Here is an 11,619-nt window from a genome sequence, read left to right as displayed (position 1 = left end):
CTGTCCCACGTCCGTTCTGGGAGCACTCTCCCTGGCCTAGAGAGATGGCCCGAGACAGGACAGCAGGGTCCTCCACATCTTCCTTGATTCTGACCTATGGCTATGGCAGGTTTTCTCCTGCATCCCTTCACTGCAGCAGGTGAGCTGGGAGGACAGCAGCTTTTCTAGCAGTGAGAGACCCCTAACCATGTGTGGCACTTCAGGATCCTGGGGATCTACACCAACATCTGTCCCCAAACAAGAGTTGTGCTGAATCCCACAACACGTCATTCACACTTCCTCACGGGAACCACAGAGTACTGACTTCTGTCTGCACTTTGTCACCAACCCCGCAGAGGATGGGCGGGTCTTTAAGTGTGATCTAGGGTCAATCATTGGACACCAGCACAACAACTGCTCTTCCTATTTTGTCCCGATGCTTCCCTCTCTCATCCTCCGTCTCATTCCCTCCTCCATCTCTTCATCACCTCCTGACCTCCTCCTCCTGCTACCTTTATTTATTTATTTATTTGGAGAAAGGATCCTGTTAGATATTTCAGGCCATACAGCCTAGGCTGGTCTTGAACTTGCAATCTTCTTGTCTCGGCCTCCCTTATGTTATACTGCAGGCCTGTGCCACAGCACTTCCTCAGTAAACTTTTTTTCTCACAACATTAAAGTTGTTCAAAGATGAGGTCTGGGAGAGAGGGGAAAGACTGATTGCAGACTGTTGTCTTGGGCCACAGTGAAGACAAGGATGGGGTTAAACCAGGAATCTGAGTGGCAGCCACAGACCAGGTTTATTGGACATCAATCAGCACAAGCTGGGGAGAAGGATGGAGCTGCTGTCCTTGCTAGCGCACAACTGCACAGAGCTCGTAGGGGGCTGGGATAACTGGCAATGAGAAGATGCCATAGTCGCTGGGTCGGGGCTGTCCACTGGGCACCGAGAAGCTAAAGCGCTGCAGGAGGCAGGTGAAGAAGAGGAAGAGCTCCATGCGGGCCAGGGGCTCCCCCAGGCAAGCTCGGCGACCTGTAAGTTTGAAAAGGGCTCAGTCAGTCTGGGGCCTGATAGATGCTCCACCCTCCAAGGAACCCTGGGAAGAGACATGGAGACAGGCATCCCACAGGACCTGCTGAGAATGGCATGAAGGCCTCATGTTTCACAAAGTGGCCCTGGGCATCCAGGAAGTGTTCAGGATGGAAGCGGAGGGGCTTCTCCCAGACAGTCTCATCCTTCAGCACTGAGGACAGGTTGGTGATGAGGGTCGTCCCCTGGCAGGAGACACATGGTGTGAACATGGTCCAGGGCGGCAACACCAAGAGAGTGGTTACCGAGTTCGCATGCACAGCTTCTTGCATTCTATGAATTCCTTTCCCAGAGTATCCTCGCCCCTTCACCACTGAAAAAAGGTGTCCCTAACCAAGACCTGTCCCTGTGTGCAGTGCTTCCCAAAATCCCCTGTGGTTTATTTCATTGGATGCCCAACTCCCCTGCAGAATCATGGGCAATGGCTGCAGGTTGGTGCCATCACCATGTGCAAATCCAGAATGTGGCTGTCTTGGTTTTTACTACCCTTGTTTGCTAGTGGCCATGCTATGGTAGGAGCGGCCATGCCTACCTTGGGGATGAGGAAGCCCTGCACTTCAACGTCACGGGATGTCATATGTGGTAAATTCACTGGGACGATGTCACCAAATCGCTGCACCTCATGAATGACAGCATTGGTGTAGGGCATGCGGGCCTGGTCTGCCATCTCTGGACACCGCGCCTGCCCTATGACTTCATCGATCTCCTGTTGGACACGGCCTGGGGGAGGGGACAATATTCCCTCAGTTAAGAAGCCCCCCCCCATGGAGTCCATGGAAAAAAGATGGCCATCATCCCTTGCTGGAGAGCCACAAGTGTCCTAAGTAAGCTTAAGGCGTGCACCTCTGCCCTCCTTCTACTTTCCTCCCAGCCCCAGCCAGACTCACGCTGCACATCTGGGTGCAGGATCATGAGCAGCAGGGCCCAGGACAGCGTGATTGTAGTTGTTACCATCCCAGCACCAAACAAGTCAAAGACAACCAAACGCAGATTTGCATCATTGAAGCTGCTCTCAGGGTTCCCTTTGGCCTGGGCCAGAGAGAGACAGTAGACTCAGACAGAGTAGAGAGGAAGAAGCCCCACAATTCCCTCCCATTGTCTCCAGGAGGCCATACTTGGGGGTTGACCTCACAGTGCACCGGATACCACATCCCATAGTCTCTCACCTTCTCCACCTCAGCCAGGAAGGCATCAGTCAGGTCTCGGGGTGGTTGGGCAGGGTCCCGGGTCCTCCTGTGCTCAGCCACGATGTCATCCACCATGTCCATGAAGATCTTTTGCCCAGCGAATACTTTGTCAACTAATGCCGGGATGCGCAGGAGAATTGGAAACGTGTTCATAACCTGTAACAGCCGTGCAAAGTGCATGGTGTTCCTGCTGGTTTTAAGTTTAATGTGTCAAGTAAATAAGATTTCTACTATAATGATTATGATTTCAGTGTTTGTATATGCATGATGTGAAGAGTGCTGTTGCCATGACAATGATGCTGAGGTCAGGGGAACACTTCCAGAGTTAGTTCTCTCCTTACTACATGGCTCCAGGAATCGAACTCAAGCCCCATGCTTGCTTGGTGAGCTCCGTTACCCACGGACCATCTGTCTGGCTCGTGGCTACTTCGGATCAATGTTGGTCTCAGCCAACCTCAGTTCCTAGCTTTTTCCACAATGGACCCAGTACCTGTTTTCCCCCCACCCATCACCTGTCTCCTCCTTTGTTCCAACCTTTAGACTCTTGCAACCAGGGGTACCAAAAGAATAGTCTATCCTGGAAACCACAGGCTTGTATGGCTTCCACATAGACAGAGGGCACAGGTTCTCTCCCTTTCAAGAAACCCTGAGTTTGATCCATCCTCCCTGTCTGTTGTCTGAGGTGTGTCCAGGTCCAGGTCTTTCCTCCTGCAGCTGACTCCCAGAAGGCATCTCTCACTGCCTTCCCTCACAGCTCCCTCCCAGAGGAGGACGTGGCTCTGCAGGCTGCCCTGAGCCTCCTACCTCAGGAATCAAGCCAGTGTTCTCTCCCATATTGTCGTCCAGTGTTTTTAGCATATTGGTGAAGTGTGCGTCTCCATACTCAATACGACGGGCGTAAATGAGGGACGAGATCACATTGCAAGAAGCTTTGTTCAGGAGTCTGTGGGGATTGAGGGGTTGTCCTGGGAGTAAGAGGTAAGCAAGTCACTGTGCTGCTCCTGTCTCCCTGTGCCCCTCTGCACCCCTCACCCATCACCCACCAGCCTGGTCGGCGAAGGCATCACAGAGGTGGCCTGCCTCGTCCGTCACCCACTGCTCCAGGGATTTCTTGCCCAGGCCGAAGTTGCGCATGGTGGACACAGAGAATCGCCGCTGCTCTCGCCACTCAGGCCCGTAAGGTGCAAACGCCACACCTGCAGGGACATCTGTGTGTTATTAAGGACACCTGACTGTGCTGTCCTCTTCTCTGGGATCAGTATCACCATAACCCTGCACCTTCAACCCCAAGCCATTTCCACCCCACTCCAGCATGCTAGGTGGGCTCTGTGATGGGTCAGTGGCCTTTTGTTGATCTGCTGAACCACATTGCTTCCTGTCTCCTGTCCTCTGCTCACGGTTACCCATGCCTTCTTGGTTTCCTCTCTGCCCCCACATAGTGTTTTGCCTTTAGCTTTGGGCCCATAGCCCATATGTTCAAAGATGGGCATTGGAGGGCGGTCAGAGGTGTCCTCTCCACAGGTCACCAGCGCTTCGTGCACCGCCTTCAGTCCATTGATCACGACCGTGGGCTTCCAGGCCATCTGCAGGCTGAAGATGTCACCATAGCGCTGTCGAAGCTGCAGTAGAGGGGCAGAGCACTCAGGAAGTGGCAGTCCCCTGAAGATCCTAGAACCAGGTTCTTTCTCTCTCCCTCTCTCTCGTTGTGTGTGTGTGTGTGTGGTGTGTGGTGCAGTGTGCGTGTGTGTGCATGCATGTTGTGTGTGTGTGTTGCTGTTATTGAACCTTGGTCCTCACATACATTGGGCAGATGCTCTTCCACTGAGCTCCATCCCTAGCCTGAGATCTGGCGTCTTGTGGCTGGGGCATCTCATCTTTTAAGTTTATCAAAGGACTCAGTAGATTTTGTCACCCAGCTGTGACCTTACCAGGGCCAGGAAACTGGGGCCTCTCAGCATTTCAAACTCTGGTTCCTTGAGATGGGCAGTGAGGCCAGAGACCACACCCCAGCAAGTTTCAAGCAGCCACAGCCTGTCTCTTTGCACTTGGTCTCCTGAAAGGCATGCTGCTCTAGGCCTGTGATCTGGCACCATACTGAGACCTCATCTGTGACAGAATCATAAGGGACTTGGGACCTTCCTGACTGCTACCCTGTCCAACCAGACGTGAACTCTGCTGTCACAACCTGCCTCACCTCCTGTACTTTGCTTCCCCACCAAAACCTTTTGCTCCGGAAAGTTCAGAATGTCCTCAAATCTGGCATTGTCTGCCATCCGGAAGCTGTTAAGCCTGTTTCCTTCTGGGGGGTCCAGCCTTCTGGGGGTCCAGCTCCCTGTCTAACCTGTTTCCACCCCTCTATGTACTGCCGTGGGCACTGTAACCTCTGTTCCCATCCACCGTGGACTCCCTCACCTTGTACATGCTGTATGGCATGTTCTTGAAGTCCACCTGCAGCAGGTTGCCCAGGACAGGCAACGGCACAGGGCCTGGTGGGTAGCGGGCAGTCCAGCGTTGGCGCCGGTGCATCAGATCCACCAGTAATATGAAGATGAATGTGAATATAGCCAAAGGCCACAGGCCGTCCCCAATCAGCAGCCCCATGGCTATCCCACTGCTGCATGCGCTTCCTAGAGAACAAGGACCAGCACCCACGACAGCCACCTGGAGTCAGGAAGTCCCACCGCTTGGAGCCTGCCGCCTTATAAGGGACTGCCAGTGCTGCTCTTTGTCCTCTGCTTGCAGTGGCTGTGTTTTATTTAGTCAAGTGTAAGGAGGGGCCAGAGGTGTGCAGTCCCTCCCAGAGCTGAGCACAGTGGTTCCGCTGGTCTGAGCATGGTAGGCAGATGCCCAGGGCACCCCTGCCTCAAGGTGTACCACCCTGACATGTAGTGAAACACCCGGAAGGCCACACATGAAGCTTTGAGAGCTTGAGGACAGTGCCTCAGGGGACAGTAAGACCTCGCCAAAGCCTCATGGGATACGTGGTTGTGGAGACACTAGGGACTGACTGTCAATGGCTTCTGTGGGTGTGTGGACAGTGGGAGGGTCTCCCCTGCAGTTGTGGGAAGGAGGCTGTAGCTCCTGTGGGTGAGTAAGGGGAAGGTAGATGGAGCCTCTGTAATCTTCAGTCCAGATCTGAGGTCACTCAGTGGATGAGGAAGGCCAGACACACAACTTGGAGATTTTTCAGATCCATTCTGAGATAGCTGAGCATGACCTGAGGATCCTGGAGAGGCCACTGATTTGGGCCAGAAACATGACACATGGTGGCCTCTGTCTTTTCTCACTCTTCGCTTCTTGGAAGGTCCATCTCTCTCTGTAGTAACAGGAGCGGCAGGGCTGCGTCCCCAGCACCCCGGCTGCCTGCTAGCTTATGCCCGAAATAACAACACACAAACTGTATTCTTTTAAACACTGCTTGGCCCATTTCTATCTAGCTTCTTCTAGGCTAATTCTCACATATTAATTTAGCCCATTTCTCCCTCTGCCTCCCAAGTGTTGGGATTAAAGGTGTGTACTACCACACCGAACTACTTTCTTTTTTCCTTTTCCTTTTTTTTCTTTAAGAACTTTAACTTTTAGTCTGCATATATTTTCAACACACTGTAAATCATTTAAACATTTTCTTTGACTTTAAATCTTTCTTTTACTGTATATGTCTCTTTTTTGACCACATAAGTCTTTAATTTAGCAAGTAATATCAGTAGGACTAAAGCCATGGCTGGGTCCAGCTCATTCCTTAGCTTTCCAGCCTCATGGCTGAGGTACTGGCTGTAGCTATTTTTACTGCCACAACTCTATGGCATTTCAAGGTCCCTGCCAGCAAGCGAGCTTCAGCAGCCTGTGCTTGCAAATCACATGAACCGCCTGAGTAAAAGAGTCAGAGTTTCCATAAATAAAGGACATTGAGCCTATAATTCGGGTTCTTAGAGAAGCTAAATAAGGAGAACCCAAAGAAAAACATATAGGCATCTTCTGGAATATTAACCTTCATCAGGCAATGAAAGGAGACAGAGACCCACATTGGAGCACCGGACTGAAATCTCAAGGTCCAAATCAGGAGCAGAAGGAGAGAGAGCATGAGCAAGGAACTCAGGACCGCGAGGGGTGCATCCACACACTGAGACAATGGGGATGTTCTATCGAGAACTCACCAAGGCCAGCTGGCCTGGGTCTGAAAAAGCCTGGGATAAAACCCGTCTCGCTGAACATAGCGGACAATGAAGACTACTGAGACCTCAAGAACAATGGCAATGGGTTTTTGATCCTACTGCATGTACTGGCTTTGTGGGAGCCTAGGCAGTTTGGATGCTCACCTTACTAGACCTGGATGGAGGTGGGTGGTCCTTGGACTTCCCACAGGGCAGGAAACCCTGATTGCTCTTTGGGCTGATGAGGGAGGGGGACTTGATTGGAGGAGGGGGAGGGAAAGGGGAGGCGGCGGTGGGGAAGAGACAGAAATCTTTAATTAATTAATAAATTAATAAATAAATTAAAAAAAAAAGAGTCAGAGTTTGCCCTGGCAGGACAGCCCAGAAAGCCAGCATTTTTAAACGGTGCAGCTTTTTTCCTGCTTCGGCTGAAAACCGAAAAGCATGCGTTCAGCTTTTCGTCAACACCGTTTAAGTGTTTCGTGGAAGGACCTCTTAATGAGCTGCAGGGTTTTGCAGCTGAAGCTGAGTCAGGAAGCCTCTCTTAGATAAGAGCGCTTGCTTGCCTCTAGCAAGCAGAGTAGACCCGAGAAATCGCTGCTACCAAGAAAACATGCTTTACTCTTTCCCAAGCTTTCTCAGGCTTTCAGTGGATTCAGTTGTCCACATGGGGATATGTAGGCAGCGTCCTCCTAATCCCAGAGGCCTGTGGTTAGGATGGGTGACCATGAGGAAAAGACCCTAGTCCTAACAGCAAATGGCAGTTGTGTGCTGGGCAGTGCCGGGAACACGGCACATGCCAACTTATCACTCCCTAGTGTTAGTGAAGGTGCAGACCGTGTCCTTGCTGGAGATCCAGAGCTGTGAAGATCTAAGACTCAGAAGTCCCAGTGGAATCCAGGTAGGCACTCTCTGCTGCTCTCTCCAGTGTGGCAGAAGGGAGGCAGGAACTGAATTAGAGGAGATGAGCCAAGTCCACACCATGCAGCCCTCAGCAAGGAATAGACCATGGGCCATCTCCTCTCGACGGCACCTGCTAACCCTTCTCTGCCCACATCTGTGTCACCAGGGCCTATAGAGGACTCCATGCTTGTTGACATCTGCTTCCTCTTCCTCTCCATGACTCCTGGCCATGCAAAACCCAGTTACACAGGATGGCGCTCTAGGTTGAAGCACAGACAGGGGTCTTTCTCCAGCTCCAACTTGGCCTGAACGAAACTGTGAATGGGGTCAGGACACCAGCCTGGGTCACAGTGAGGAGTGGAGAGACAGAGACAACTGTGCTCTGGTCACTCATAGGCTCAGGCTGGTGGCTGCCTCCTGGTTTGCTCCAGGACCCTCCCAGGGTAACTTCTGAGACCTCGTGGCCAGGCCTGGATGCTAGCTGTCACACCTTCTGCCTCTCCTCAGGTCTCCACCTCTCTTCTGTGTGTCACATATGATGACGTGAAAGAGAAGCCATGCTGCTGACTGGGTCTGATCTTCCTACTTCAGGCTGAGTGAGGCCCTGAGAGGTAAGTGCACCAAGCAGGTGAGGGGTGTCACACACTGTATGTTGTACAGGTTCCTGTGTGTCACCAGCTCGTGGGAGATGACCTGGATGCTCTGGTAACATCTGCCTGCTAGCACTGTTTGCTTCCCTTCCTCCTCAGTCCATGGCCCCTCAGCCACGTGAACACTTGTGTCCTGTAAGATCAGTGTGACTTCCAGGGGGGCTTAGGTCTAGGTATTCATGTCAACTACAAGTGTGTTGTGTCTATAACAGCAAGCTTGAACTTGAAGTCCCTGGTCATCTGGGCTCAGGGGTGCTCCAAGTTCACAATTCTCTGTTCACATGTCAAAAGATATTTTATCGCTGTTCTTTGGACTCCACTCGAAGAGGACAGTTGGAACCTGGACATGTCTGTCCTAGACTGTCCTGTGTGCCCTTTCCCTTTGCTGGCTTCAACTGCTTGGGTTCATTGAAATGAAGACCAACGGTAAATACAAGAGCCATTCCTAGCTCTGTGCTTTCTTTCTCTAGGTGTGGTGGCAAGAGCTAAGTTAGTTGGCTTGTGAAGAGTGATGGGCTCATTGTGGAGTGACTCGCCTCTGACCGTTGCCTTAGGAAATCTTAGTTTGGGTAAAGGAAGGTCCTAGGTTGGTTGGGGTTGGTGAAGCTCTCCTACACCAATGGTTACTTTACCTCTCATGGTATTATAGGATTTTATCTATGGAATTACAAACCACAGAACCTGTGCTTGAGATGACATAAGTAAAATCTTGAGAGTCAACCTCATATATAATTCCTGGATCAGGCCAGGTGATGGTGGCGCAGGCCTTTAATTCCAGCACTTGGGAGGCAGAGACAGGTGAATCTCTGTGAGTTTGAGGCCAGCCTGTGAAATCCAGGACAACTGGGGCTGTTACAGAGTGAAACTCTGTCTCTTGAAAACAAAACAAAACAAAATAAATCCTAGATTAGCATTGTTTATTCCCCAAATGAAAACAAATTCACACTGAGGGAATCTTAATTTCAACCTCCTGTGTTGTAGAGGTAGCTGTCAGTTCTGGAACCTGAATAAGCCCATGACTTCTGGTCACAACGAACAGAGTCCAATGGGGTGGGGTGTAGGAATAAGCCCAGCAGCCACTGAATTGGGTTACCCAGTTGCGCTCTTTCCTATGCGGGTGGAGCAGGGTCATCACTCTCAGGAAAACCTGAACTCCAACGGAATATGGTGGACACACTGGAGGCTCTTGGTTCTGAGTGTTGGACAAGTGTGAGCATCTCTGTGAGCCCCAGGAGCACAGCTCACTTGAGACAATGCATTCCAGGTAGGAAGAAGGACCACAATCCTTGATCATAGATTATATAATTGTGCATGTAGGTCACAGGGAGGTTTCACAATATAATGCTGAGGACATCAAACAAATTCAGCAGATCCAAAGTCAACACAAGAAAACCACTTGTTTCTTAATTAAACAATGATCCATTTGAGAACTGAATGACAAGTGGTATTATATATAAACTAGCATTAAAAGAACAAACATTTTAGGGCAGGACAGTGGCTCTCACAGTATGCTGCTTGCTGTGCAAGCAGGAGGACATGCATTCATTCCCGAGCATCTGGACCCACCAACCACTAGTGCAATCCCAGTGCTAGGGAGGCAGAAAAGTTGGGTGCTCAGTTGCTGGCCAGCCAGTCTAGCTCTGTGAGTGGGTTCCAAGTTCAGTGAAACCATTTTAATAAACAAGGTGGGGAAGAGTTGAAGAATACATTCAACTTTGACCTCTGTTTTCTACACAGAAATGAAGGCATGCATACGTGTGCATTCGTTCCCCTCTGAAGAAGTTACACACACACACACACATACACACACAAATATGTACACACACATACATACAATGAATAAAATGTTTACATAGTAACCTGTAAAAATCGTCAGCAGGGACTGACTGGTTTGTAAACGGAATGCACAGGAGAAGTAGAATTTTAAAGAGAACATTAAGGCAGGAAGGATTGCTTCATTGTTCATGAGTTGGAAAGAAATCCTGGGAAAAGCTCTGGTATTCCATGGGATCTACTCATTCAAGTTAATTCCTATCTTATTCCAAAATTACTAAAATTTATATGGGATATTGAGCGACCACAAATACTGTCAAATATCTTTAAAAAAATGATACGTTTGGGGATAGTGAGACGGCTGAATTAGTAAACAACTTGTACAGGAACATGAGGACGGGAGTTCAGAGCCCACGAACCAAACACTGGCTCATGCCTGTGATCTAACACTATTCCTGGGAGGACAGAAAGACCCTGGGGTTTGCTACCCAGACAGTCTAGTCACGTTGGTGAGAATGTGCTCAGAACAGACTCAGAAAGGGGCCTTGTGTCTAAAAACAAGATGGATCGTGATTGGAGAAAGTGCCTGACATTAATCACTGACTTCCACATGCATGTTCTTATGCACGCACATGAATACACACATGCGCAAACACAGACACACACACACTGGAAAGCACACATTTCCTTTTTTGTTTATGTTTGTTTGTTTGTTTGTTTGTTTGTTTTGAGATAGGGTTTCTCTCTGCAGCCCTGACTATTCTGAAACTTGCTCTTTAGACCAGACTGGCCTCAGACTCAGAGATCCACCTGCCTCTGCCTCCATGATGGGATTAAAGGCGTGCGCCACCACCGCCTGGCTGCATCTCCTGTTTTCAAACAGGACTCGGCTCTGGCTTATGATAGGGCTAAATCCCAGAAGACCCGGTGCATAAGCTACAACGCATTTCACGTTCTAACCTCCAGCACAGCACCATGGCACACTGCAGAGCTTGTGAGTCATTCTTGAGAGACTGGGGCCGACCGAGAGTTATAACTACTTCCTGATCACCATCCCCAGAGGTTCCTACTCACGTGGCGTAAGAAGACAATACTCAAAATCTGGAGCATGCGCTGAGCGTGTGATACGTTCCTCTGAGCTCATCATTTAGGGTTCTGATTAGGAAGTCTGCCATTACCCAGGACAGCCTAGGCTACCTCATTTCAGCGAACAAAACACAAGTCGAACAAGAGTCAAAGCATATGAAGTTTAGTTACCACTGGAATTCTATCACTTTTGATACCACACAGTGAAAAAAGCCTGTTACACTGATGTTCTGGATTACATATATGAGCCTGATCATGGTATTGTTTCACAAAGACGACATTCCCCAAAGGAGACCATCTGAAAATCACTCCCCAGGACAGTCATGTGACCATTAGTGCCTTTCAGTGAAAGGTCACATATGATGGAGGTGGGTCTTGTAATAATAAAGAAACTGCCTCGGCCCTCATAGGACAGAAAATTAGGTAGGCGGAGTAGACAGAAGAGAATGCTGGGAAAAAGAAGCTGAGAGTGAGTCGCCATGATGCTCCCACTCCAGACAGACGCAGGTTAAGATCCTCTCTGGTAAGTCAGCTCATGGGCTACACAGAATATTAGAAATGGGTTAGAACAATATGTAAGAGCTGGCCAATAAGAAACTGGACCTAGCCGGGCCAGGCAGTGTTTGAAAGAATACAGTTTCCGTGTAATTATTTCTGGGTATAAACTAGCCATGCGGGCGGCCGGGTGCCGGGGACGCAGCCCTGCCGCTCCTATTTCAACACACATACATATGTATGTATTATGTATGTACTCTGATAAGGTTATAATGGTGCTGAACATTGCTGTCACCTAGCTCACT

The 11,619-nt window shown here is 49.9% G+C and overlaps 1 protein-coding gene across 2 annotated transcripts; it reads right to left on the bottom strand.

The window, feature by feature from the left end:
- Nucleotides 1–754: 754 nt before the first annotated feature.
- LOC126492113 (cytochrome P450 2D3-like) lies at nt 755–4,984 on the bottom strand. 2 transcript variants are annotated; one of them, XM_050128254.1, is made up of 9 exons: nt 4,669–4,974; nt 3,704–3,875; nt 3,300–3,452; nt 3,061–3,221; nt 2,236–2,412; nt 1,957–2,098; nt 1,602–1,789; nt 1,113–1,254; nt 755–1,012 (listed from the first exon to the last, which is right to left on the bottom strand). In XM_050128254.1, exons 1-9 carry the CDS (start codon nt 4,855–4,857, stop codon nt 834–836), a joined length of 1,503 nt encoding a protein of 500 aa, XP_049984211.1. In that variant the 5' UTR covers nt 4,858–4,974; the 3' UTR covers nt 755–833. The 2 variants fall into 2 exon arrangements, with proteins under 2 accessions (XP_049984211.1, XP_049984221.1); XM_050128264.1 differs by lacking the exon at nt 3,704–3,875 and having other exon boundaries at nt 4,669–4,984.
- Between the last annotated feature and the right edge of the window lie 6,635 nt (nt 4,985–11,619).

This window comes from Alexandromys fortis, unplaced genomic scaffold (assembly GCF_014885135.2).
Source record: "Alexandromys fortis isolate MF-2015 unplaced genomic scaffold, M_Fortis_MF-2015_v1.1 scaffold_28, whole genome shotgun sequence".
NCBI lineage: Eukaryota > Metazoa > Chordata > Mammalia > Rodentia > Cricetidae > Alexandromys > Alexandromys fortis.
The sequence above is the reverse complement of the archived record's forward strand: the minus strand, read 5'-3'. Positions and strand labels throughout refer to the sequence as shown.

Coding starts and splice junctions, on each gene's coding strand:
- LOC126492113 (XM_050128254.1), bottom strand. CDS start 4,857: ATGGGGCTGCTGATTGGGGACGGCCTGTGGCCTTTGGCTATATTCACA. Junction 3,876..4,668: donor TGCCATACAGCATGTACAAG/GTGAGGGAGTCC, acceptor CCTCTACTGCAG/CTTCGACAGCGCTATGGTGA. Junction 3,222..3,299: donor TGCCTTCGCCGACCAGGCTG/GTGGGTGATGGG, acceptor TCTTACTCCCAG/GACAACCCCTCAATCCCCAC.